General features: G+C 37.9%; 1 protein-coding gene across 1 annotated transcript; it reads left to right on the top strand.

Moving 5' to 3' along the window:
* Positions 1-1,272: 1,272 nt before the first annotated feature.
* Positions 1,273-26,397, top strand: LOC110454858 (alpha-glucosidase-like). Its single transcript, XM_021504607.1, has 10 exons — positions 1,273-1,620; positions 14,329-14,508; positions 20,279-20,439; positions 21,416-21,541; positions 21,788-21,895; positions 22,637-22,761; positions 24,088-24,271; positions 24,567-24,752; positions 24,879-25,010; positions 25,194-26,397. The coding sequence occupies exons 1-10, from the start codon at positions 1,371-1,373 to the stop codon at positions 25,551-25,553; spliced, it is 1,812 nt and encodes a 603-aa protein (XP_021360282.1). The 5' UTR covers positions 1,273-1,370; the 3' UTR covers positions 25,554-26,397.
* Positions 26,398-26,678: the final 281 nt, after the last annotated feature.

Genomic DNA, 26,678 nt, shown 5'->3' with positions numbered 1-26,678 from the left:
TTTGTATCCTGTCTTTTATCCAGGGCTTCTTTCCATTTATTCACAACTAATAGTTGTAAACATGTTGATCTTTCAGATATGATGGTGCATATTAAGAATTCTATTTTACTACTGTACATTATTTGTATGACATATTCTAGGGGTGCAGAGAGCGAAATCGGAGAGGTTCCAAATAAGGGCAATGTGGTCAGAGAAACCCATTTTGATGTAAAACGTTGAAAATGTTCGCAGTATCATCTCTTTTCAAGTTAAATTTGTGCAATGTTCTAGTTTTCCATTGCATACTCGGCTGTGGTCGATATCTATATTCGACACCAGATATCATCTGTGTTCCTTCTCTTTCGGGTTGTATTCCATGATTTTCTTATTGTATCACTAATATTGAAAGTGATGGCAATACAGCATCCTTTAGAACATACCGTAAACTGGATTGTCTGTCGTATTTTCTACTCTCCGCCAGGCTTCGCTTCTAAAGTATGGAGTATCCTCCGGCATACAAGAAATCATTATTTAAAGTTTGCCCGGAATTCGGTGTGCAATTTTTCACATAAACCCTAGGAAGGGTATTCTGACTATTTCCGTGTCATTCAAATGTTTTTAAAAGGAGATATTTTTTTGTGTAACATATCCGATAAACTTAGACGATTCTTTGATGACACCGGTACATGTATTTTGCATTGCGCTCATGTGACCATAATTCCTAGGCTGCTTTACATTATACTGACCTCACTCCGAGAGGTCTAGTCCCGCGACTTGCCCTGGTGAATTTCGTTAATCTTCCCTGTGTACCATTAGCCCTTAAATAACCAACGGGAGCTGGCAATGGTACCCAATGGCCATGATGTTGCCATCAAACATAATGTGCGAGCCGGCCCCCATCCTTTTTTAACCCCGCTCGACGTTGCTATACTATATCGTGTATTGGACACATCGCCGGAAAGCTACACGTAACTTGCCAGTATATGGTAGTAAGGCAGTAGTTCTCCTCACATTCCTTGGCTGCTACAATTAGGAGCGTATGTTGTTGTTTACCCAGTTTATCTTAACGTTCAATGTCCGAGAGAGTCCCCGAGTTTACGACCGCCATTTTGAAAATTTGCGCGTACTTTTGGTGCGGCGCTGTAAGGTTTGCAAAAAAAGTCGCGTTTTATGACATGGTTGTCAAATAAAAGACCCGTAGGTCAAGCGAAATAGTTGGATTACCATGTTCATGCTCCGGTACTGTGCATATAACATGTTCCCAGGAGATAGTACAATAGGACATAGCAGTGTTGCCCCGTCAATACTCGGTGTGTTATTAGAAGTGTTTGCCCACCACCGTACCGTCATTATTACCCACGCAAGCAAGCTTTCTGCGCACCAGATAACTAATGGATGAGAACGGCGGACTGAAGAAGAGGGAACACGTATGTAGCAAAACCAGATGTTCCGTTTTCATCGCTTTTCTTGTCGCCTCGTGCGTCGTTGTTCTTTGCGTCGTTACTTTTGAGGTTGACGACCTGCGAATGAAGATACAGTATGACGTGTCGGGCTTGGCATGGTGGAAGACGTCCATCATTTATCAGGTGTATCCCAGGTCATTCAAGGACTCGAACGGGGACGGAGTAGGTGACCTCAGAGGTATGGCGTCATTGTATGACTATGTCAGTTCAGTTCAGTTCCTTACGGCTCATCAGTTCAAAATAAACATATATACAAGGATAAACAATACAATCACTCACACCCATATACACACCCACAAATACACACACACACACACAAATACACACTCACATACCCATTTGTATAGTGTAGAGAGACCTCCCTCTTTATATAGGTACATAGTCTTTTCTTTTCTTATTACTCAGTTTAATATATTTGGCTATATTTGTTAACTGTTTTTTGTTCCCTGTTTCCATAAGTTGGATAAATGTATACATGCTAGGTCTTTCATAGTAATATTTCTTAATAAAACTCTTTCTTAAATCTAAAAAACATTCACATTTTAATATAAAATGAAATTCATCTTCGATATTCCCACTGTTGCAGTATGCACATGTTCTCTCAATCCTATCTACATTGTTATACCTACCAATTTCAATATTTAATTTGTGAGCTGACAGTCTAATTTTGTTATTTCTTTCAGATTTGTATTTCCTATGGGTTTTGTTAAATATGGTTGTAAACAGAAATGTTCGCCAATAAACCTGTACAGTGAACACTTAGAAGATGTATCTATTTTTCTTAACATTCTTGTTTAAATATATCACACATTCTGCTTTTAATAATATTCATAATATAATCGGATGTATAGGTATCTCCATATTGCCATATGTACCCTTCTCCCATTCTAAATAGTTCGTTTCTTACTCCATTCATCCATTCACTACCATTTTCTAACATTTCTTGATAGCATGCATGTAAAACACAATTGTCAGTTTGTTTTAATTAGGGCCCCGTATCAGAGATACGGGTGCCCTACAGTAATCACTGTCTGTCTGTCTGTCCGTCCACAAATTCTGTTCCTGGCTGATAACTTTTGTATTTATCGACCGATGTACATGAAACTTGGTCAAGATGTTCAGTTTACAAAAATACACAATGAGGTAAAAAATCAAGGTCAAATGTCAAGGTCATAAGGTTCAAATGTCAAGGTCAAATTTTACATCTTTTCACTGATGAACATTTTGTTATGACATTATGAAGCAAAGTTGATCAGAATTAAACAAGGAGTCAACTGACCAAAGGTCAGGGTCATCGGGTCAGGGGTCAAGGTCAGATTTTGTACCTTTTCACTGGTTAACATTTTGCTATGACATTATGAAGCAAAGTTGTTCGGAATTAAACAAAGAGACACATTGAGGTAAAAAATCAAGGTCAAAGGTCAAGGTCATTAGATTCAATGGTCAAGGTCAAATTTGTATCTTTTCACTGATGAACATTTTGTTATGACATGATGAAGCAAAGTTGATCAGAATTAAACAAGGAGTCAACTGACCAAACGTCAAGATCATTGGGTCAAAGGTCAAGGTTAAATTTTGTACCTTTTCCCTGATGAACATTTTGTTATGACATTATGAAGCAATGTTGTTCAGAACACAGAGTCAACTGACCTTAGGTCCAGGTTACGGGGTCCAAAGGGTCAAGGTCAAGTTTTGTATTTTTCACTGAAGAACATTTTGTTATGATGTCAAGAAGTAAAGTTGGTCGGAATTAAAGAATAAGTCAACTGACCAAAGTTCAGGGTCACTGGGTTAATGGTCAAGGTCATTTGGGTCCAAAGGTCAAAGATAAAGTGGATCTCTGACTTTTAACCCTGGCTCTTGACAAATGAGTATTGCACCGGTATTTACATTTTTGTTAGCCCAGCAAATATGGAGGTGGAAGGAAACAAGACTCACATCATAGTACATGTAAAATGTATATTTTGCTTCCTTGCGATTCTTTTTGAAGTCTAAATGTCAAACGTCAAGCTCAGCTATATGGGCAGATTGCTTCTTGATGATTATGGGGGGTATATTGCCACAAGACGGGGCCCTTACTGACCTGTCAGTGTTCTAGTTTTAACCAGTATTTAAAAATTCTAAATTTCCTAATTATTTCCAAAGGCAATCTTCCTAATTCTTGGTAAACCTCAAAATTTGCAGTAGATTTCTTAACCTCTAATAATCTTTTACAATAACTTAAATGTATTTTCTCTATATCTAGTGCTTTATGAAAGCCCAAAACTTCAGCTCCATAATTAAAAGTGCTACAGACATATGTATCGAAAACATGAAGCTGAGTTTCAACGTTAAAATATTTTTTCTTAGACACGTTTGATACTGAAAACAATGCTTTTCTTCCTTGTTCAGCGATTTTTTGCTGAGTTTTTTTTTAATTTACCATTAAAATTCATTAATATACCAAGGTAATTAAATTCATCTACAATATCTTAAACACCTCCATCAAAGTACCACTTATCTTTTTCTCTTAATTTACCTCCGTTACGGAAAACCATCACATTGGTTTTAGAAGTATTAACCGTAAGATTTCATTTACTTGTATAAAGTAATAATGTATCTAACATTTTCTGCAATCCCTCAGAAGTTTCGGCCAATAACACCATATCGTCTGCATACATCATTAACAATATATTAATAGTTTGTTGCTCTATAGAAGGACACCCTTCTGTTTAAAAATTCTTTTCGCAATCATTGACATACAAAGAGAACAATAGAGGAGACATAATTTCCCCTTGAAATAATCCATTTTTACATTGAAAAATCTGACATGTTTTTGTTATACTTAACACAAAATTTTACATCTCTGTACAAAGAACGGATAATATTCAACATCTTTCCTTCTATACCTTCTTTGATAAGTTTGTACCACATATTCTGTCTATTAACGAAGTCAAAAGCTTTTTTATAATCAATAAAACAGCAATACAGTCTATTTCTATTTTTCAGGGTTTTACTTATTAATGTGTGTAATACAAATATAGCGTCAATAGTTGATAAATTCTTCTTAAAACCAAACTGAGCATCACTTAGTTTAGAATATTCACTATTGAAATTAGCAAGACGCTCATTAAGAATTGATGTAAAAAAAATCCCTAAACAACTTACTAAAGTAATTCCTCTGTAATTATTAGTATCGTTCTTGTCTCCTTTCTTAAAAATAGGAATTATATTACCTATCGACCATGATGTAGGATATAAACCAGATTTAAAAACATAGTTAAACAGTACCACAAGACATGGCATAAGTACATCTTTTCCCTTAATAAAATACTCATTAATCAGTAGATCTGGACCACACGCCTTCGAGTTACTCAATTTATTGATAGCTTTGAGCACTTCACTATCAGATATCTGATCATCTAATTCTTGAAACATAGTATTTGATATATTATCATCATAATTATTTAAAAACTCATTAACCATTTCATTCTCAACATGTTCCGTTGAAGACAATTCGCTAAAATACTTTAAAAAATCTTGTTCACTAAGATCCTCCTTATCGTTATTTTTTCTTTTCTTGAATCTACTATAGAAAGCCTTAGGGTTACTTTTTCATAAGTAATCCATCATATTACCTTGTTGTTCTATATATTCCCGCTTTAATCTAGTTTCCAGTTTTTGATAGTTACGCTTTTTAGATATAAACATGTTCTTATTTTCCTCTGACTTAAGTGAATTAAAAGTAAATAATGCGTTTTTGTATTCAATATATCTGTTTTTACAAACTTCGTTAAACCATGGTTTATCCTCCACTCGAACTTTTTTTTTTAACTTTTCTAGAGGTGTAATTAGTAACATTTTAAGGCATTAACAATTCATTTAATATATTAGTAAACTTATTCACAAACTCATCTATACATTTTTGATTATCTTCAATATTATTACAAGCATTAAATAACTCTACGGTTTTCCTCTAGTAAATGCAATGCTCTCTCTGCATGATCCTCATTCCATTTAACATGTGTATATATATTATCTTTATCATTATAATCAGGTACAACTACGTTTTGTTCAAATTAATCCACAGTAATACAAATTGGAGAATGGTCTGAAAAAACATTAAATACTCCACTCTCAAAGTGAGTAATGTTCTTTAAAAAATCATCAACAGTCAATACATAATCTATAAGACTAGATCCCCTACTATTCAAAAAAGTTATACTACCATTAGGATCATCTTTATGTCGGCCATTTACAATTCTCAAGGAAGTAGATTTACACAGTGAAAGAAGATGTCTTCCAAATTGGTTAATATGCAGGTCAGAATTGGAACGTTTGGTTGGTACAAAAACATTAACATAATTAACAATATTTGAAATAACATGCGCAGGCCCTTGATTAACCATATCATTACTTATATAATCGTCGTAAATACCCGTTCTACTATTGAAATCTCCTAGTACAATCACTTTACCTAATCCTTTATATTCACACACCATTTCTTCAAGTCTGGTAAAAATATCAATTTCACATTTGTGATAAAAAAAAACCCCACTATTTACAGGTGGGAAATAAACAAGCAAATGCATATATATCACTAACATTATTTCTAATGTTATTGGATATTTTTAACAATACAATGTTATCATTAATGTTATCTATTACCCTACAATAATCGCAGATAGTTGATTTAATAAAAAATACAATTCCACCGCCTTTACCATGCATTCTAGGAAACACACAGCTGTCATAACCTTCCAATTCCAATTCATCCTCTTTCTCAACCCACGTTTCATACAAACATACAACATCAAATTTGGTAATAATATTAACAAACTCTTCTGTATCTAATTTGTCCGTGATCGATCTGCATATATTCCATGATATAATGGAAAGTCCCTCCACACAACCCTAATACGACAAGTCGTGATTCCCTCGAGGTGGCTCGCGATCAGATTCAGATTCTTTATTTCCTTATGTTTACAACAGATCGGAGAGTAGACATACATATGTACAAGATATCACAATGTATAACACAAATTACAGTTGGTGCTATAGTGTACAATGCATAACATAGATTATTAAAACACAATATACCTGTATGTGGGTATAACATACAGAACATGCAGTATTATATTTAGTTAAACAATATTATTTCGTCGTTTTGTACTTAAATGCAAAAATTTGCCTAGGTTATTTAGATCTTTAACGATTTTGGTATTGAACAGTTCTATTAACTTGAAAACACTTGGTCGTTTGTAAAAATAAGGTTTAATATATTCATGCCTAAAATCCTCATAAAATTTGCATTTAAGTATAAAATGGAATTCATCTTCAACATCATTAGCGTTACAGAATGTACAAAGTCGTTGTTCTCTTGGTTGATTTCTGTACCTGCCTTGCTCAATATTTAAACTATGTGAGCTTAATCTAAAACGTGTTAAGTATTTTTTGTATAAATTATTGATAGGTTTTCTCAAATAGTATTGCAGGGTAAATTTGTCAATAAGATGTTGATAAAGAAAACCTCTAGAAATAGTTTGAATGTTAGATAATAAGTTTTGCTGATATATATCGTAAAACCGTTGTTCAATTATTTTATAAATATGTCTATCAGTAGTGTTACCATTGATGTCCCATAAATAACCTAAACCTAATTTGCGAAGTTCCCCCTGGATATTTATAATCCAACTGTCATTCGACAAAATCCTTTCTTCATAACAAGTTTTTAAAATACAATTATCTGTAGTTCTTAATTTTAACCAATATTTAATGATACGAAGCTTTCTACTTTCCGCCAGTGGCATTCTTCCTAACTCATAATATACTAAATTATTACAGGTACTCTTTTTAACTCCGAGTAGCCGTTTACAAAAATTCATATGTATTTTCTCGACATCTAAAGCATTATGAAATCCCCATATCTCTGCACTGTAGCTCAAAATGCTATTTATATATGTATCAAAAACTGCACATTGTGTTTCAATATTAAAATTATGATTTTTCAATTTGCTACAAATTGCATAATACGCCTTATTTGCTTGTTCTGCAACGTGTTTTTGTGTAACATTAAATTTACCATTATAATTGAAAAGCATTCCTAAGTAATTGAACTGATTAACAACTTGCAGCTCTATGTTATCATATATCCACTTTTCGTTATTCCGTATTATGCCACCATTCCTGAAAACTACTATTTTCGTCTTTTCTGTATTTAATGTAAGCTTATACTTGTTATTATATACTTTCAGAGCATCCATAACTTCCTGTAGTTTTTCTGGTGTTTCTGCAAATAAAACCATATCGTCAGCGTACATCAACAGAAAAATATTAATCAAATTAAGTTCAATTGAAGGACATCCTTCCTTGATAAAATGTATTTCACAATCGTTCACGTACATGGAGTACAAAATCGGTGATAATATTTCACCCTGAAAAAGACCAATCGTATTTGTGAAATAGTCAGAATAACCCCCATTATGCTTTACACATGATTTCACTGAGTTATATAAAGATTGTATGATTCGTAACATTTTCCCGCGTATACCCTGATTTATCAATTTACACCACAAATGAGATCTTTCAATTAGGTCGAAGGCCTTCTTATAATCTACAAAGCAACAATATAGTCTGCCACCTCTTTTGCTTAAATACTTATTAATTAATGTCTGAAGGACAAATATTGCATCAACAGTCGAGTATCCAGGCCTAAAACCAAATTGGGCATCCGTTATAATATTATTTTCGGTGTCCCATTTCACTAATCGCCAATTCAATATTGATGTAAACAACTTTCCCATACAACTAACTAAAGTAATACCTCTATAATTATTCGTGTTTTCAATATCACCTTTTTTATATACTGGCGTGATACACCCAGTTGACCAAGATTCTGGGAAAAGTCCTGCTTGAAAAACTGAGTTAAAAAATTTAGTTATGTATGGTACTAGTATCTCTTTGCAATCAATGAATAATTCGTTTAATATTTTATCCTCACCACAACTTTTATTTCTTTTCAACTTATGTATTGCAGAAGTCACTTCATGTTCGGTAATTTCTTTATCCAATTCATCAAATATACAAGATTCATTACTTTCAATATCTACATCAGCATTTGAGTCATTTGTGTCATCTATTATATTTACTTGATTACTTAGGTGTTTAAAATGGTTAAAAAATTTGTCAAGAGAAATTCTGTTGGATACTTTAGATTTTCGTCTTGCAAAGTATTTATGGAAATGTTTCGGATTGTGTCTACGCAGATAATCCATCATATCACCTTCCTGTCTCCGATATTCCCTCTTGAGTCTCGATTCAATTTTTTTGTAATTAGTTTTTTTCTCTGTTAATATTTGATGATTTTCGACAGTTTTATTAATATTGAATGAGTGTAAAGCAGCTTTGTAAGCATTGTACCTATGTCTACATGTGAGATTAAACCAAGGTTTATCCTCATCCGCAATAGCTTTGCTGTTATGACGTTTTGTATCATGAGATTGTTTAGAACTATGTACATCGCACATTGGCAAAATCATTTCATTCATAAATGAACTGAGTTTGTGAATGCATACCTCTACATCTGAATTAGTCAATAAAGGCGAGCAGAATATTTCACTCAGTACTTCGTTATTATCATTCAAATTCTGTTTGATAGAATTTACATTACCATCATTCCATTTTACATTTTCACATGCACACCTAACATGACATTCATTTTCACACAAATCATCATCCAAGCTTAAAGAAAGCTTACATTTAAAAATTACAGGCGAGTGATCAGACATAGTTTCAAATGTACCTGTATTAAATTGTATTATGTTACGAAAGTTCTCACCCTCCACTAAAAGATAGTCAATAAGACTGGTACCATTAGCACTGAAAAATGTAAAACTTCCATCGGGATCATCAGAGTGACGTCCATTCATGATTCTAAATCCAGTTGATTTACAGAGTGATAACAATTTTCTACCGAAAGAATTTACATATTTGTCCATATTTGTGCGTTCTTTTATATCATATACATCATCGTATTGGTAATCAAAAGCATCAAATAAATCGTTAACTTCGTTACTTAAAGCGTCATTAATTACCGTGTCAGATCTGGTACCAGTTCTAGCATTGAGGTCTCCTGTTATGTACACTTTTCCATTTGATTTATATTTTATAATTGAATCTTGCAACGACTGGAATAAATCTATTTCATCTAAATTGTTTTCATAAAAAACACTATTTTCTGGAGGAAAATAACAGAAAACAATATATGTATCAGAATCTCTGGAGCTATTTTCCAATTTTAACCATATTATACTATCATACATATTTTCAACAACAGATATCTTGTCTTTAAAACAGTTCTTGAAGAAGATAACTATTCCGCCACCTATCCCAGTTTTCCTAGGAAATACATGCTTACAATACCCGTCAAGCTCAATTTCATCGTTGACAGTTATCCAGCATTCGCATAAACATACAATGTCATACTTTTGGATAATGGACAAAAATTCTCTATCACTAAGCTTGTTAACCAGGCCTTTGCCAATGTTCCACGAAAGTACAGAGAGTTCAAACGTACTACTGAAAGTGTCTCTCTCCGCGCGTTCCTATGTACGAGTACCATTGCCTACGGTCGCTTTACCGCCGGCAGCAGTACTGGCATACGTCGGGGCTGCTGGAGCCTCCTGTTGGTCCATACCTAGCACAGTCTCATCCGTGTACAGCTTGCCGTCAACGTAAAGCTTGTCTCTAACAAGTCTAATAGTTGGTTTGTTCGGTGATCTTTTGAGGCGCTTAATAACCGGATATAGTTTTTTTCGACGTTCCTCGATTACCGCATTGTAGGTCCAACACTGTTTCAGACATGTTGTCCCGTACGTCCATGGATCTAGCCTCCATAACTTCAGATATTTTTACATTTGCGGCTTTTATTTGTTTTTGCTGATCATTCATATGCCGAGAAAGTTTGTCAATGTCACTGCACTTTTTGTTGAGTTCGTCACATTTGCTTGTAAGTTTATCTAGGTCACTACACTTTTTGCTGAATTCGTCACATTTGCTTGATACAAACCCTACAGACTTTTCAAACTCAACTATTTTTTTTTCAAATTCATTGACTCGTCTGATGGTGTGCGATAGTGAGACCTCAATATTTTTCATCTGGTGTTCAATAAGATCTAGCTTTTGGACTTTTGTAATTAAAAAATCAAGTTTTCTATGTACTGCACTAAGATCTGTGACACCGGGCATTACGGCTGCTGGCGTGGATGCACAGGGTCCCGCAGACTTGCCGGAACTTTCCTCCTCGATGGTGCTGAAAGCTGTAGATTCAGCAGTATTNTTACCGCCGGCAGCAGTACTGGCATTCGTCGGGGCTGCTGGAGCCTCCTGTTGGTCCATACCTAGCACAGTCTCATCCGTGTACAGCTTGCCGTCAACGTAAAGCTTGTCTCTAACAAGTCTAATAGTTGGTTTGTTCGGTGATCTTTTGAGGCGCTTAATAACCGGATATAGTTTTTTTCGACGTTCCTCGATTACCGCATTGTAGGTCCAACACTGTTTCAGACAGGTTGTCCCGTACGTCCATGGATCTAGCCTCCATAACTTCAGATATTTTTACATTTGCGGCTTTTATTTGTTTTTGCTGATCATTCATATGCCGAGAAAGTTTGTCAATGTCACTGCACTTTTTGTTGAGTTCGTCACATTTGCTTGTAAGTTTATCTAGGTCACTACACTTTTTGCTGAATTCGTCACATTTGCTTGATACAAACCCTACAGACTTTTCAAACTCAACTATTTTTTTTTCAAATTCATTGACTCGTCTGATGGTGTGCGATAGTGAGACCTCAATATTTTTCATCTGGTGTTCAATAAGATCTAGCTTTTGGACTTTTGTAATTAAAAAATCAAGTTTTCTATGTACTGCACTAAGATCTGTGACACCGGGCATTACGGCTGCTGGCGTGGATGCACAGGGTCCCGCAGACTTGCCGGAACTTTCCTCCTCGATGGTGCTGAAAGCTGTAGATTCAGCAGTATTGTTGACACTACTGGTACTACTGTCATAATGAGTGGATTTACTCTTACGCTTCTTGGACCTGTTCCCCATAACGAATGTTGTCTATTATCACTGTGTGTACAGTCCGCCAATGATTATTCGATAGAGCGTGACGAATCATCGACCGTGAGTTCGATTAGTACATATCTCACAGGTAAATATGTGAGGTGCGTATATATATATATAATATACGGTAAGAGACAAAATCAAATATCAAAACATGATGTCAAATACAGCACAATCCCATCACAATTTTCACCTTTTGTAACCCCTTCCTTTCCTGCTCGAATCCGTCTTAATATTCCATTTCTGATAGTTTGTCCATAGAAGGATAACACACGATATTTGTACCGTGTGTCGATAACGACGCCATCTTGTATATACCATCGAAGCGCGCACTGTGGTCCTTTCGCGAAGATGAACCCCTCCACCTCTGGCCAGTAGCCGTATGTTGTCCTCGCGAGGGTCGCGGTTGGAATTCGGCTATGCGTTGTTGTCGCGCTGGCGTGTAGTGCCATTCTGGTACTATTGGCGACCCAATACCATGGAAGCTGGCTATGGGCTGCTGCGCGCGGGACTCGGGCGGCTGAAGTCGTTCACTTCCATCGGGGGTAGACGGGTTACGTCCTCTTTTGCTGCCGCGTCCGCTAGCTGGCGTACTCGTGTCAACAGGAGGCTGATGTTGCTGTACTTTTTGTTGAGTGACGTCACTTTAGGACCTCTGAGTATCCGACCTCAGTACATTATCCGTGTCACTGCCTGACAAGTAAATTTCCCCGTCAATGTGCAGACGATCTTTCACAAGTTTGGCATGGTGACCAGCGCGCTTGTAGTGCCTCGTGACCGGATATAACTTTTTCCGTCGTTCCTCGACTGCATCCGGGAATTGTTCGTTTATGCCAAATCGGGTAACTCGTAGCATATAACCACGATCTTTGACTTCTTGTTTGTCCCCGTAAGACAAAAAGCGGACAACAACTGGGCGGACTTTACCATGAACGTATTTCTGGAATCGGTGCATGTTCGCGAATTCCATATGTCGCGTGATTCCAAGTTGACGCTGAAAAAAGTCACGCACATGGTCTCCGATTGCTTCGGACCTTTGTTCCATTAAACCCGTGAGAATAAGGTTGTATTTCATGTTTCTACACTTTTGGTCTTCCACCTCTAGTTTGATTTCTTCACAGTCCTTTCTTAAATTCATCATTTCGTTTTGGATAATGCATTGATTTGTTGAAATGTCTCTGGTTTCCATTATTACACCTTGGAGTTCTCCCTGTGTTTTTGATGATGTTGTCTCGTTTTTTTCAGTCTTTCTTTTCATCTCTGTTCATAGAATTCCCCGATAGCTTCCGTACTTTTTTCTATGTCAATGTTTTTCTGTACTATTTCCTTTACTTGATGTTCGATAGTGATAACCTTCGCATTTAGGGAAGTTAATGCAGCATCTATACGATCAATCTTGTGTACTTGTGTTTCTATTCGCCCCAATCGATCGTTCATGTTTTTCATCACCTCTATAAGTTGCCGCATAGAACTGGCTATATCTGTTTCGGTGTCCCCGTGTAGGACCCCACGCACACTTTCTAATATACTGGATGTAGTGCTAGTCATCATTGTCGTCGCGAGCAGGCTTACGCGCTCAGGTAACACACAGGTAACACAGGTAGGTTCCTTAACCACTAGAGCATGACGAAATAATTCGGACAAGAACAGGCCACAATACTCCACCAAAGTTCACATACTAAATATGATCACGCTACAATACATATAGCGATACGATTGCAATCTATCAATCATTCAAAACCACGATAAAATTCAAAATTAACAAAATGCCTCTGTAACTTGATACTTTCGAAATTCTATTGCAAGGTTTCAAAGCCTAAACAAGCACTTGCACGTTCAAAATCATCGGTTATCCATGGAGCTCTCAATACCGTGTATGCCTCTGTTCGGCACCATCTTGTTACCTTGTGAACTAAACACAATTTAGTCTGTGGAATTAATTAGCTCGTAATTATGCCATTGACGATTTTATAAAATCTTTTTGCACCACAATTGTTATACAATTAATGCTCTTGTGTTGTTTCCTAATAGTACCTCATGTTCGCGATACTACACCTCAAATAATAAACATCTCGTTAATTGATTGGCTGGACGGAAAATGATACAAAAACACTACCAAGTAGCGAGAGCGACATTGCCACAATACCTTATAAATTGTTTCCTGTACGAAGAATGAGCGCATTATTAAATGTTGTTTATTATGCATGTTGCTCATGTATCGTTTGTATCGATCTGAGTGTTCAATGAAGTTCTGTTCTGTTCCATTCTATATTTAATTGCCACTGATACGCACCGTTTTGCACATTTTCCTCTCCTCCCTCCCTAATCCTCCCCTCTTCCATATACGTGTATGTATAATATTAATAGAATCCATCCCTGATGTGAGGTATGGATAAGGTAATTCGAACCCAAGGGATAAAATATTGAGCAGGAGACCTGAGTCTCTGCCGAGAAATGCAGATATCTCGGTCTAGTATGCAAGAATAGTCAGTGCAAACCAATTAGTCGCTTCATATTAAAGGAGACGGATTAACATGAGTACTTTGTACTTGTTTTCGAATCCTATATATGTATATCATGGTTGTATTCATGGAATATTATACCGGCAATGAAATGAAGTTAAATATAACTATTGGAAAACCCGGCATGATATTTATAGATTATGTAATCGATACAATTTACAATTTGATATGTTGTAATTTGAGTCACGGGACCTTGTCCGTTCTAATCAAGTACGGTTCTTTGTATGTTTGTGTATATCATGTTCTGCATATGGCTGTATAGGGATAACCCAGAAGCTTGACTACCTAGCTGACTTGGGGATAGGAGCTATCTGGATCAGCCCCTTCTACACGTCACCTATGAGGGACTTTGGCTACGACATCTCAAACTACACCCAGGTCGACCCCACGTTTGGTACAATGGACGACTTCGACAACCTACTAAAGGAGGCAAGAAAGAGAGGTATATTAGGTGAAATATCTCGGGCCAAACAATGCAAATAGAACATAGTTTGTACTCTAACGCTGATATTAAGGACTACCTAAGGTGTAGTTTGTACTCTAACGCTGAGATTAAGGACTACCTAAGATGTAGTTTGTACTCTAACGCTGAGATTAAGGACTACCTAACGTGTAGTTTGTACTCTAACGCTAATATTAAGGACTAGCTCAGGTGTAGTTTGTACTCTAACGCTGAGATTAAGGACTACCTAAGGTGTAGTTGGTACTCTAACGCTGAGATTAAGGACTACCTAAGGTGTAGTTGGTACTCTAACGCTGAGATTAAGGACTACCTAAGGTGTAGTTGGTACTCTAACGCTGAGATTAAGGACTACCTAAGGTGTAGTTGGTACTCTAACGCTGAGATTAAGGACTACCTAAGGTGTAGTTGGTACTCTAACGCTGAGATTAAGGACTACCTAAGGTGTAGTTGGTACTCTAACGCTGAGATTAAGGACTACCTAAGGTGTAGTTGGTACTCTAACGCTGAGATTAAGGACTACCTAAGGTGTAGTTGGTACTCTAACGCTGAGATTAAGGACTACCTAAGGTGTAGTTGGTACTCTAACGCTGAGATTAAGGACTACCTAAGGTGTAGTTGGTACTCTAACGCTGAGATTAAGGACTACCTAAGGTGTAGTTGGTACTCTAACGCTGAGATTAAGGACTACCTAAGGTGTAGTTGGTACTCTAACGCTGAGATTAAGGACTACCTAAGGTGTAGTTGGTACTCTAACGCTGAGATTAAGGACTACCTAAGGTGTAGTTGGTACTCTAACGCTGAGATTAAGGACTACCTAAGGTGTAGTTGGTACTCTAACGCTGAGATTAAGGACTACCTAAGGTGTAGTTGGTACTCTAACGCTGAGATTAAGGACTACCTAAGGTGTAGTTGGTACTCTAACGCTGAGATTAAGGACTACCTAAGGTGTAGTTGGTACTCTAACGCTGAGATTAAGGACTACCTAAGGTGTAGTTGGTACTCTAACGCTGAGATTAAGGACTACCTAAGGTGTAGTTGGTACTCTAACGCTGAGATTAAGGACTACCTAAGGTGTAGTTGGTACTCTAACGCTGAGATTAAGGACTACCTAAGGTGTAGTTGGTACTCTAACGCTGAGATTAAGGACTACCTAAGGTGTAGTTGGTACTCTAACGCTGAGATTAAGGACTACCTAAGGTGTAGTTGGTACTCTAACGCTGAGATTAAGGACTACCTAAGGTGTAGTTGGTACTCTAACGCTGAGATTAAGGACTACCTAAGGTGTAGTTGGTACTCTAACGCTGAGATTAAGGACTACCTAAGGTGTAGTTGGTACTCTAACGCTGAGATTAAGGACTACCTAAGGTGTAGTTGGTACTCTAACGCTGAGATTAAGGACTACCTAAGGTGTAGTTGGTACTCTAACGCTGAGATTAAGGACTACCTAAGGTGTAGTTGGTACTCTAACGCTGAGATTAAGGACTACCTAAGGTGTAGTTGGTACTCTAACGCTGAGATTAAGGACTACCTAAGGTGTAGTTGGTACTCTAACGCTGAGATTAAGGACTACCTAAGGTGTAGTTGGTACTCTAACGCTGAGATTAAGGACTACCTAAGGTGTAGTTGGTACTCTAACGCTGAGATTAAGGACTACCTAAGGTGTAGTTGGTACTCTAACGCTGAGATTAAGGACTACCTAAGGTGTAGTTGGTACTCTAACGCTGAGATTAAGGACTACCTAAGGTGTAGTTGGTACTCTAACGCTGAGATTAAGGACTACCTAAGGTGTAGTTGGTACTCTAACGCTGAGATTAAGGACTACCTAAGGTGTAGTTGGTACTCTAACGCTGAGATTAAGGACTACCTAAGGTGTAGTTGGTACTCTAACGCTGAGATTAAGGACTACCTAAGGTGTAGTTGGTACTCTAACGCTGAGATTAAGGACTACCTAAGGTGTAGTTGGTACTCTAACGCTGAGATTAAGGACTACCTAAGGTGTAGTTGGTACTCTAACGCTGAGATTAAGGACTACCTAAGGTGTAGTTGGTACTCTAACGCTGAGATTAAGGACTACCTAAGGTGTAGTTGGTACTCTAACGCTGAGATTAAGGACTACCTAAGGTGTAGTTGGTACTCTAACGCTGAGATTAAGGACTACCTAAGGTGTAGTTGGTACTCTAACGCTGAGATTAAGGACTACCTAAGGTGTAGTTGGTACTCTAACGCTGAGATTAAGGACTACCTAAGGTGTAGTTGGTACTCTAACGCTGAGATTAAGGACTACCTAAGGTGTAGTTGGTACTCTAACGCTGAGATTAAGGACTACCTAAGGTGTAGTTGGTACTCTAACGCTGAGATTAAGGACTACCTAAGGTGTAGTTGGTACTCTAACGCTGAGATTAAGGACTACCTAAGGTGTAGTTGGTACTCTAACGCTGAGATTAAGGACTACCTAAGGTGTAGTTGGTACTCTAACGCTGAGATTAAGGACTACCTAAGGTGTAGTTGGTACTCTAACGCTGAGATTAAGGACTACCTAAGGTGTAGTTGGTACTCTAACGCTGAGATTAAGGACTACCTAAGGTGTAGTTGGTACTCTAACGCTGAGATTAAGGACTACCTAAGGTGTAGTTGGTACTCTAACGCTGAGATTAAGGACTACCTAAGGTGTAGTTGGTACTCTAACGCTGAGATTAAGGACTACCTAAGGTGTAGTTGGTACTCTAACGCTGAGATTAAGGACTACCTAAGGTGTAGTTGGTACTCTAACGCTGAGATTAAGGACTACCTAAGGTGTAGTTGGTACTCTAACGCTGAGATTAAGGACTACCTAAGGTGTAGTTGGTACTCTAACGCTGAGATTAAGGACTACCTAAGGTGTAGTTGGTACTCTAACGCTGAGATTAAGGACTACCTAAGGTGTAGTTGGTACTCTAACGCTGAGATTAAGGACTACCTAAGGTGTAGTTGGTACTCTAACGCTGAGATTAAGGACTACCTAAGGTGTAGTTGGTACTCTAACGCTGAGATTAAGGACTACCTAAGGTGTAGTTGGTACTCTAACGCTGAGATTAAGGACTACCTAAGGTGTAGTTGGTACTCTAACGCTGAGATTAAGGACTACCTAAGGTGTAGTTGGTACTCTAACGCTGAGATTAAGGACTACCTAAGGTGTAGTTGGTACTCTAACGCTGAGATTAAGGACTACCTAAGGTGTAGTTGGTACTCTAACGCTGAGATTAAGGACTACCTAAGGTGTAGTTGGTACTCTAACGCTGAGATTAAGGACTACCTAAGGTGTAGTTGGTACTCTAACGCTGAGATTAAGGACTACCTAAGGTGTAGTTGGTACTCTAACGCTGAGATTAAGGACTACCTAAGGTGTAGTTGGTACTCTAACGCTGAGATTAAGGACTACCTAAGGTGTAGTTGGTACTCTAACGCTGAGATTAAGGACTACCTAAGGTGTAGTTGGTACTCTAACGCTGAGATTAAGGACTACCTAAGGTGTAGTTGGTACTCTAACGCTGAGATTAAGGACTACCTAAGGTGTAGTTGGTACTCTAACGCTGAGATTAAGGACTACCTAAGGTGTAGTTGGTACTCTAACGCTGAGATTAAGGACTACCTAAGGTGTAGTTGGTACTCTAACGCTGAGATTAAGGACTACCTAAGGTGTAGTTGGTACTCTAACGCTGAGATTAAGGACTACCTAAGGTGTAGTTGGTACTCTAACGCTGAGATTAAGGACTACCTAAGGTGTAGTTGGTACTCTAACGCTGAGATTAAGGACTACCTAAGGTGTAGTTGGTACTCTAACGCTGAGATTAAGGACTACCTAAGGTGTAGTTGGTACTCTAACGCTGAGATTAAGGACTACCTAAGGTGTAGTTGGTACTCTAACGCTGAGATTAAGGACTACCTAAGGTGTAGTTTGTACTCTAACGCTGAGATTAAGGACTACCTAAGGTGTAGTTTGTACTCTAACGCTGAGATTAAGGACTACCTAAGGTGTAGTCGGCATGCTGGTCTGCACTTCATTCAACATGAAAATCTCATTTGCAAGACTGATTCCGCCATAACCATCATGTTTGGGTTTCCTCTTGCAATATCTTACACAATTGATAAAGTTATTTTACTATTTTTCATTTAATTCCTTGATCGGTATGCTATATACATAACATATGGATATATGTAAAAATAAATACATATTTTACAGTCGAAAATCTCAGAAAGGCAAAGCTTAACCTTAGCAATGCTCGTCGCTTATTCAGATCTGATATTTTGCTGACCTTCGTAGAACCGAAACATGCGTTAACGTAGTCCATGTCGTCCAACTTTGACCTGTGGGAGGCATGCTCAATACTGTCTTGTTCTAGAATGACCAATTCGAATTCTTCCTTTGGGTGTTGATAATATGTACATTCCGAGCAATATAATAATAACTGTTGGTTGTACGGTTACATTTCTCACAGGTCTGTGATGAGGGGGGACGTACAAGCTGTCAGATAATGTCATACGTTATTCTCGTCTCACTAAACGACAATAGGATGGCTCACATCATTTGCAATTTGTACCGGTTTTCCACTTTCATAAATCGGTCAAAAGCGTGATTACTTTCTAACTTGGTTTGCAAAAGAATGTTTCCTTTCTGGTTACTTCGTAATTTATTATGCACTTCCATTGTCTTAGTTTGGAGACTAGTAACCTCCTGTTTAATTTACTTCTGGATGCTGAAGGAGTATTTCTATTGTATAAGGTACGAAACCTCGTTGGTTTAGAGTTCCAAGGTCACCTCCATCGACCACATATTGATGAAGCCTAAGCGTAAAACAAAACTTACATCGAAACTACAGGGGAGGTCAATAATTTTGTTGAACAAAAAACTTATTTCCGCTTTTCATATTCACTGGTGATTCTCTGCAATCCAAAGAAGCGTTCGACCATATAGGAGCGTGTAATCTGTGCCGCATAATGTTGGATTCGTTTAAGTCCTCGCCACTCAACTGGCACCTAGATTTGCATACAAACAGTATGGAGGGAAGAACAATTTTCTTGTATTAAATTACTTTCGGATTGATAGCATACAAATCCGTTCCAAATCGAAATATGGCGTTGCAGTGTCTTTCGTCCTTTTTCACTCGCTTTTGCGATTTTCGTCGCATTTTAACCATCACTATTATATGGAACTCCCAAGTGCGTCTGTGATGGCATGTATAGTCAATATGACTCCTCTGAACTGAGTCAATTCTTTTTACAGCGATATCAGGGCGGATATGGACAGTAGTATTAAAACGGCTACTGTCCTAATCAAAACGTCAGCAACCGGATTCCTGTAGAAAATATCGAAGTTGAAAAGTTGGTATCATAAGAAATATTTTAAGGAATTCTCTATATTAATAGATCTGGGGCCGTACTCATGAAGACGTTCTCGTGCTCAAACTCGGATTCTTTGCTAAAGCTATCTTTCTTGACCTGGTGATGAATTAAGATCAAAACACATTTTGTTAAGATTTTGGAAAAAACAATTGAAGAGACCTCAAACCAAATATTGTTTTAAATGGTTACACTGGACTATACATAGTCGTATCACATGATTTAAGTGCGTCAAAAGAGAGTTGCCTCAATCACAGAATAAACGCTTGAGTATAAGGCAGTTGTTTCATGAATGCGGGCCCCCATATCATAATAACCATTCAAAGACATTCATAGGTACGCCGCTTTGATTATGTGCATTGTTTTGTTTTAGGTCTAAAGATAATCGTTGATTTTGTTCCAAACCACACAAGTAACGAGAGCATGTGGTTTCAGGAGAGTAGAAAAGGGCCTAATAATTCTTACAGTGATTATTACGTCTGGAAAGATGGAGTCATCCTTCCGAACGGTTCTAGAGGACCCCCGAACAACTGGGTAAGGGTTAAACGTCAGGAAGATATGTAATTATGTCGGTGGGCTGTATCGATCTACTATATAATCGCATGAGGCGATTAATGTGGAGTTTGTTACCGATAAATTTGGGGGTAGGAGAGGGCGTGTTTCCGGTTTCCTCTTAATATGGATATTCAAAAAAAAAAAATGATCACCATAGATACCTGGTCATTGAACCGAAAACTTAAACGTATCTGTAGGGTTGGTGTGACATTGAAACCAGCATAGCTCCATCCTCGAAACTCCATGTGTTACGCGCACTTTCGCTCTCTACACTCCTGAAATATGTCATAGCAAAATTGAAGACACGCGGCTAGCTTTTTTATTTGTCTTAGGTAAAGAAATCTAACCGATCGCTAGGCAGATATCTGTCCTTTGAAGATTACAAAGGAGTGACAGCCGACTTAAAAGCCAGTCTTTTGTACCGTTACGCGACCGCGAGATTATTTTGATGTACATCAAAGGATCAAACATCGTTTCATCCACAAGGTGGTGCGCGCTGAGCCTTCATTTTGCTATGACATTTTCCAGGGGTGCAGAGAGCGTTAGGGGGCGTAAACCCTGGAGTATCGAGGATGGTATAGCTCCGATCTTATCGCGCGGTCTTTGAAAAAAATATTTTTCTGACATGATTTTGTATGTTGTTCGGCAAGGAAGTTCTGTGTTGTTGTTGATTGTTGGTTTAGTTTATTTCAAAACTGAACACGAACGCTTGGCCACCATGTTCTCTGCTAAACAATTGAGGGCATTTTGAGTCTCGGCGTAGACATTTGACCACAATGCAATGTGTTGTATGTTCTGTTTATTATGATATCACTTAATGTACTTGGTGTCTCGGTACTGACTTTTGGCCATTATGTACCATATATCTCGGTTCAGTGTTTTTGGAATCCTGAAATGTACGTTTGACCGTTTGACTACCAGACTCCACTGTTCTGTTTTGTATAATTTAAATTAGTTGAGCGTGTTTGGGGGCTCGGCGTGGACGTTTGATCCAGAACGAGGTCAGTATTATTACCATGCATTCCTGAAATCGCAAGCTGACATCAACTTCTACAGCCCGCACGTGCTCCAGGAACTGAAGGTAAGAATTAAATCGCTGCTTATTTACAGTAGAAAAAGAAATAATTTACAATAAGTTGGCGTAAAAGTGTATGATGATTTTACCCGACCACCATGAATTGCTCGAAGTACGTGTTCCAAAAGGGAAATAATTATTTGTATTTGGTACATTTAAAAAAAAATAAACCAGGTGAAATATTATTTATTCACTGGTTTTGACCAAAACTCCAAACCATTTTTTGTGTACTGATGGCGTTTCGTTTTTCAGACCGTCCTAAGGTTCTGGTTGGACAGGGGTGTTTCGGGATTTCGGTTGGATGCTCTGAAGTTTCTGTTTGAGTCGAAAGATGTAACCCTAAACGAGGCGCTCTTACCGGTAAGTATGAATTATCACATATACACACCGATCTCGTTGTGATTTACTCCATCCTCGAAACGACAAGGGTTACGCCCACTTACGCTCTCTGTGCGTTACCCCTGGATATCGAGAATGGATTTACTCATTTATGAATACAAATGAGATGTTTTTGTTATTTTTTTAAATAAATCTTTCAAATTGATATTCATAGAAGAAAATGTAATCATGTTTTAGCCTTCAATGCTACTTTAGAAAAATTACGTTCGCAAATAATTTGATTTGCCAAGGGAAATTAAATGATACAAGTACCTCTAAAATAATAATAATGCACTCACTTCTGAGTATAACTTCAGCAATATCACATGAATATTTATTTAACAATTAAACTACACGGTTAAACATACATGTCTACCTATCGTGGCAGTCTTTTGTCGCATAAAGACTGGTTAAGTATAGAGATCAATAGACAAGCCCATCATAAGTCTGGTAACGTTGGTGCTCTAGGAACTTCTGTCATTTTTGTGAACGTAACACCCACGCAGGTGACTGTACTTTTAAAATATTGTAAAAGATACAGTTTGCCAAAAATGAACTACACTGCACCATACAGCTAAAATTAGCACAAACATATTTAGTCAAAAGAATTTACAAATTATGATGCTACTTTTAATCCACTTAATAATATAATGGATTGGATGTGTTAGATGTTACAATATTGAAATGATACAGTACTGAAAATGGTATGTTTTCCTCCGTTAGAATCAATTTGAATGGAATGACGACGGACCACATAATTTGACGACAAGCTTCCCACAAATCAATGACGTCATCAAAGACTGGCGATCACTGCTTGACGAGTATACTTCTTATGATAAAGAACCTAGGTAGAGTCTGCATTGCAAATGGTGTAGTTCAAAAAATAGCCCCAGCATGTATAAATACGCAAGCGTTATGTCCCGGAGCATATTTTGTATTGAGCGCGCTCATGTTCCGTTTAGTTTCGGACTGTCATATTGAAGTGATTTACCTGATACGACCAACATAAAACCAGGTTTGTGCAGTTTTATTTTAATAACATTTTTTCTTAAGCTAACCATGGAAATGTAGCTGCTGAAATAAATAATGGCTATATGCAACTTGCAAATGTACTAAATTCTTGCTTTCTAGACCGCTTTCGGAACAACATGTTCGCTTTGATTCTGCCTGAATTAGAATTATATTCACATTCTACCAAGATCTCTCACGAATTGATACGATGATAAGACATATATCTCGTGTTTTGAAGTCAAATACAGTACTGTTAAATTTTACTCCGTATAGTTTTAAGTGTATCTGCTGTGTTGTAGTGGTAAACTGTTTTTGAGTCAGTCATTCGCTGTGCTGATATTTGCTGTTACAATGCAAGGTCAATCTCTACCCAGAGTTATCGTCCCTTCCACTCCTTCACGTGAGTACAAATAAGTGTAAGGAACGACAACTCTGGGTAAAAACTGACATATCGTACGACCTATTTAGTTTCTGTTTACTGTATAGGCCTGCTTTCTGTTTAATTTCTAAATGTATCACCTGTTATCAATTCCATCCATTCTCTCCCAGAGTGTATTTCGATCCCGTCATAATGTAGGGAACCCTTGGATAGATTTGCACAGTACTACCGTTGTGGGCGCCCTATACATATGTACCATCTGCAAACAGTTGACTATACTATCTAATATGACAACCGCCTTTGCTGGTTAGGATGCATTTGGCTTTGATTTTGGTGAAAAAGGGCATGGATATAGATGTAAAAACCTTAAGATGACCCTCCTTAACTGCATTTGCCCCGTGACCCTCTCGCTAGTATTCGCTGTCTATCTTCAATGATACTGGATATTGTCCGATTTTCCACTCTCCAATACGGCATTTTATCTATATCGAAGGTAAAACTCATTCTTCCGGATGACGGAGATTGCCGTTTTGATGACTATTTGTTACGATACTTCATACAGTAATAAGATGGTGTGCGCGTGCTGGTCTCGTTCGAACAGTGTAGCTGATTAGTCAACAATAGACTTGTTGAAAGAGACCATGAAAATCCGTGTGCATGTTTCTTTCGATTTCCGTGTCCATTTACCATGTTGCCAGTAAATTGAATCAAGGTTAATTAGTAAAAATACATCTATGTAATTCCGTTGAAAATAAAGTGGGTTCTTACTATGTATTACATAAAGGTTCATGGCAGAGGAGTCGTATGGATTGACGGCAGAGATGCGCAACGCTCACTACAAATCCGGGGCAATGCCCTTCAACTTCGCTCTTCTTAATATGAACTCGACATGTGGAGGAACATGTGTTATGCGGTTAATCAACAAAGGTTTACATGAACTAGCGGACGACGCGTGGCCCAACTTCCAGGTAAACGCGCCATAGTGTAAGTTTCATTGAACTTTGTCAGTGTCCGAACACTTGAGTGACCGGATTCATGACGGGTTTCGATATCAATTCTGATTTACAGGATACTTTGTGAAGGATGTAACTATGGTGTTCGCGAAAGATTTACCTTTCCGGAGCATACGGTTCCGGCCCCGCTTTTTTATGGGGTCAAATAAAAAAAAATGTTTCGTTTTAATTGTGTCACATCGGTTCCTGTAGTTGCCTTTTAGTATTTCAAAGACCTTTCCGGTTTTCTCCCTTTCTGTGTTTTTGTCAGGTTGGTAACCATGACAACAGCCGAGTGGCGTCCCGAGTAGGAGTCGCTAGATCGGGAGCCGTTACCATGCTTCTACTTACACTACCAGGCACGCCTACCTCCTACTACGGCGACGAGATAGGCATGCAAGATGTGTTCTATACCTTCCAGGAAACACGGGATCCAGCGGGTATCCATTTTGGAAAAGTACGCATTGATTCAAGACAGTGATAGCAGACAGAAAGTCGACTTTCATGTCACGAAATTGGTTCTCAATGTAATGCAGACTTTCACTATCAATTCTCTTAACCATGTTTTAATTTTGTTTGACAGGACGGATATGAGGGCAGATCACGTGATCCGGAGAGGTCTCCAATGCAGTGGTCGGGGACAACGAATGCGGGGTTCTCATCAGGCACGCCATGGCTCCACGTGCATGAGAACTTCACTAAAACGAACGTCAAGGTAAGTCCAGATGAATGAAATAGCTTGGCAACAGAATACTGCCATTTTTCTGTAACTTCCGGACAGGCGCAGTAATTCTTCCTAATGTACCATTAGTTTTATTTAACTATCCCTTGCAATGGCTTTGAAATTCCTACACGGCAGTTTTACTGAACCTTGATTTCATTTTCTATCAATATCTAGGACCAGAACAGTGATACCGTATCCATGTTGAACCTGTATCGAACGCTGGCTAAAATCCGGAAGTACCCATCATTCCAGAACAGTCAACTTCAATACGCTGTAACCAACGACAATGTCGTATCTTACGTCAGAATGGCACTAGGTTGGACCAAGTATCTCGTTTTGATCAACTTTGGCCCCTCCACGAGTACCGATGATTATTCTAAGAGTCCCGTGGACTCTACTTCCGGTATAATAGTTGCAACGACAAACAATTTCAATTTGGGGGATTTTCGAACAGGACAAACTATTTCGTTGGTGAACGTGAGGTTACATCCTGGACAAGGACTGGTTGTGACTGTGTACTACCAGGGACGTTAGCCGTCTAAATCAGTGACGCTTCGTCTAAGTTACCTGTAGTGACGACTAAAAACGATTTCTTTCAATGCTATATCTCCTTTTATCAGTACAAAGGTGACAACAGCATACACAGAAAACAGAGAAATTATCGAAAGAGACTAATTATGCAATGTGTGTTTTATGCCGTTTTATAAGGTCTGTATTGCACAACGAAAAACTAAAATCTGATTTCTAACTTAAATATGTCTTCGTCTGTTACCGCTTGAATAGAAACCATCGTTTTTGGTTGTTCAATCACGCCGCTTCTCTATGCCACATATAGGTGGCGCGACTCCGGATATAGGCAGGGACGGTAACTTAGCGCCGCATAACTGCGTCTCGATTCTCCACCCAGAATAAGTTGGTATGCCTTTTCCTACAGTATCATCTCGATCCAGGATTACGTTATTTATACACATTGCACGAATGTTTCCCATTATTGTATAACAGTTCTGCTTTCTACAGTGTTTCTTACGTTATTTGCTATGATTTGTCTAGTTTATCTAGTTGGATAAATAATTAATAAATACATCGTATCATTTAATGCTTATCCCATAAATCCCTAGTATGTCATTGGCCTAATAGAAGCGATCCGGGGAGATCACTGATACAGACGGGCAATCGGCAAGTTCACGTTTACGGAAAGAGCCGACGGTTCCCGATTGACAGACGGGAAGTCTGAAATGAGCAGGTGTAAAGTTGGATTGTAGAATGCTTTTATAATTTAATAAAATTGACAACGAATATCGATGTAAGTTAAAGTTATTTTGTATTTAAGCTGCTATCACAACATTACTGCCTCTATGTGTTTTTTAAAAAGTGGGAGAAATGATAACACACCATCTGTATCATGTATATATATAGTACTGTCATATACATGTAGCTTATATAGATTGTATATAGTCTATTTTCATCTTTTTTTTCATATCATATACCATTTTCATAAGCTAGATCATACCAAACTGTAACGCGAAATCCACAAATAGTTTATATATTTTATATACTTAATAGTATATATTTAGATGATAATGCTTTGATTGATTTAATTGAAATTCAAATTTAAATTGATTTAATTTAGGGTGAAGTAAATTCATATTGGAGCATTAT

This window comes from Mizuhopecten yessoensis, unplaced genomic scaffold (assembly GCF_002113885.1).
Source record: "Mizuhopecten yessoensis strain PY_sf001 unplaced genomic scaffold, ASM211388v2 scaffold8071, whole genome shotgun sequence".
In the NCBI taxonomy this organism is placed as follows: domain Eukaryota; kingdom Metazoa; phylum Mollusca; class Bivalvia; order Pectinida; family Pectinidae; genus Mizuhopecten; species Mizuhopecten yessoensis.
This window is presented reverse-complemented; position numbering and strand designations above follow the sequence as displayed.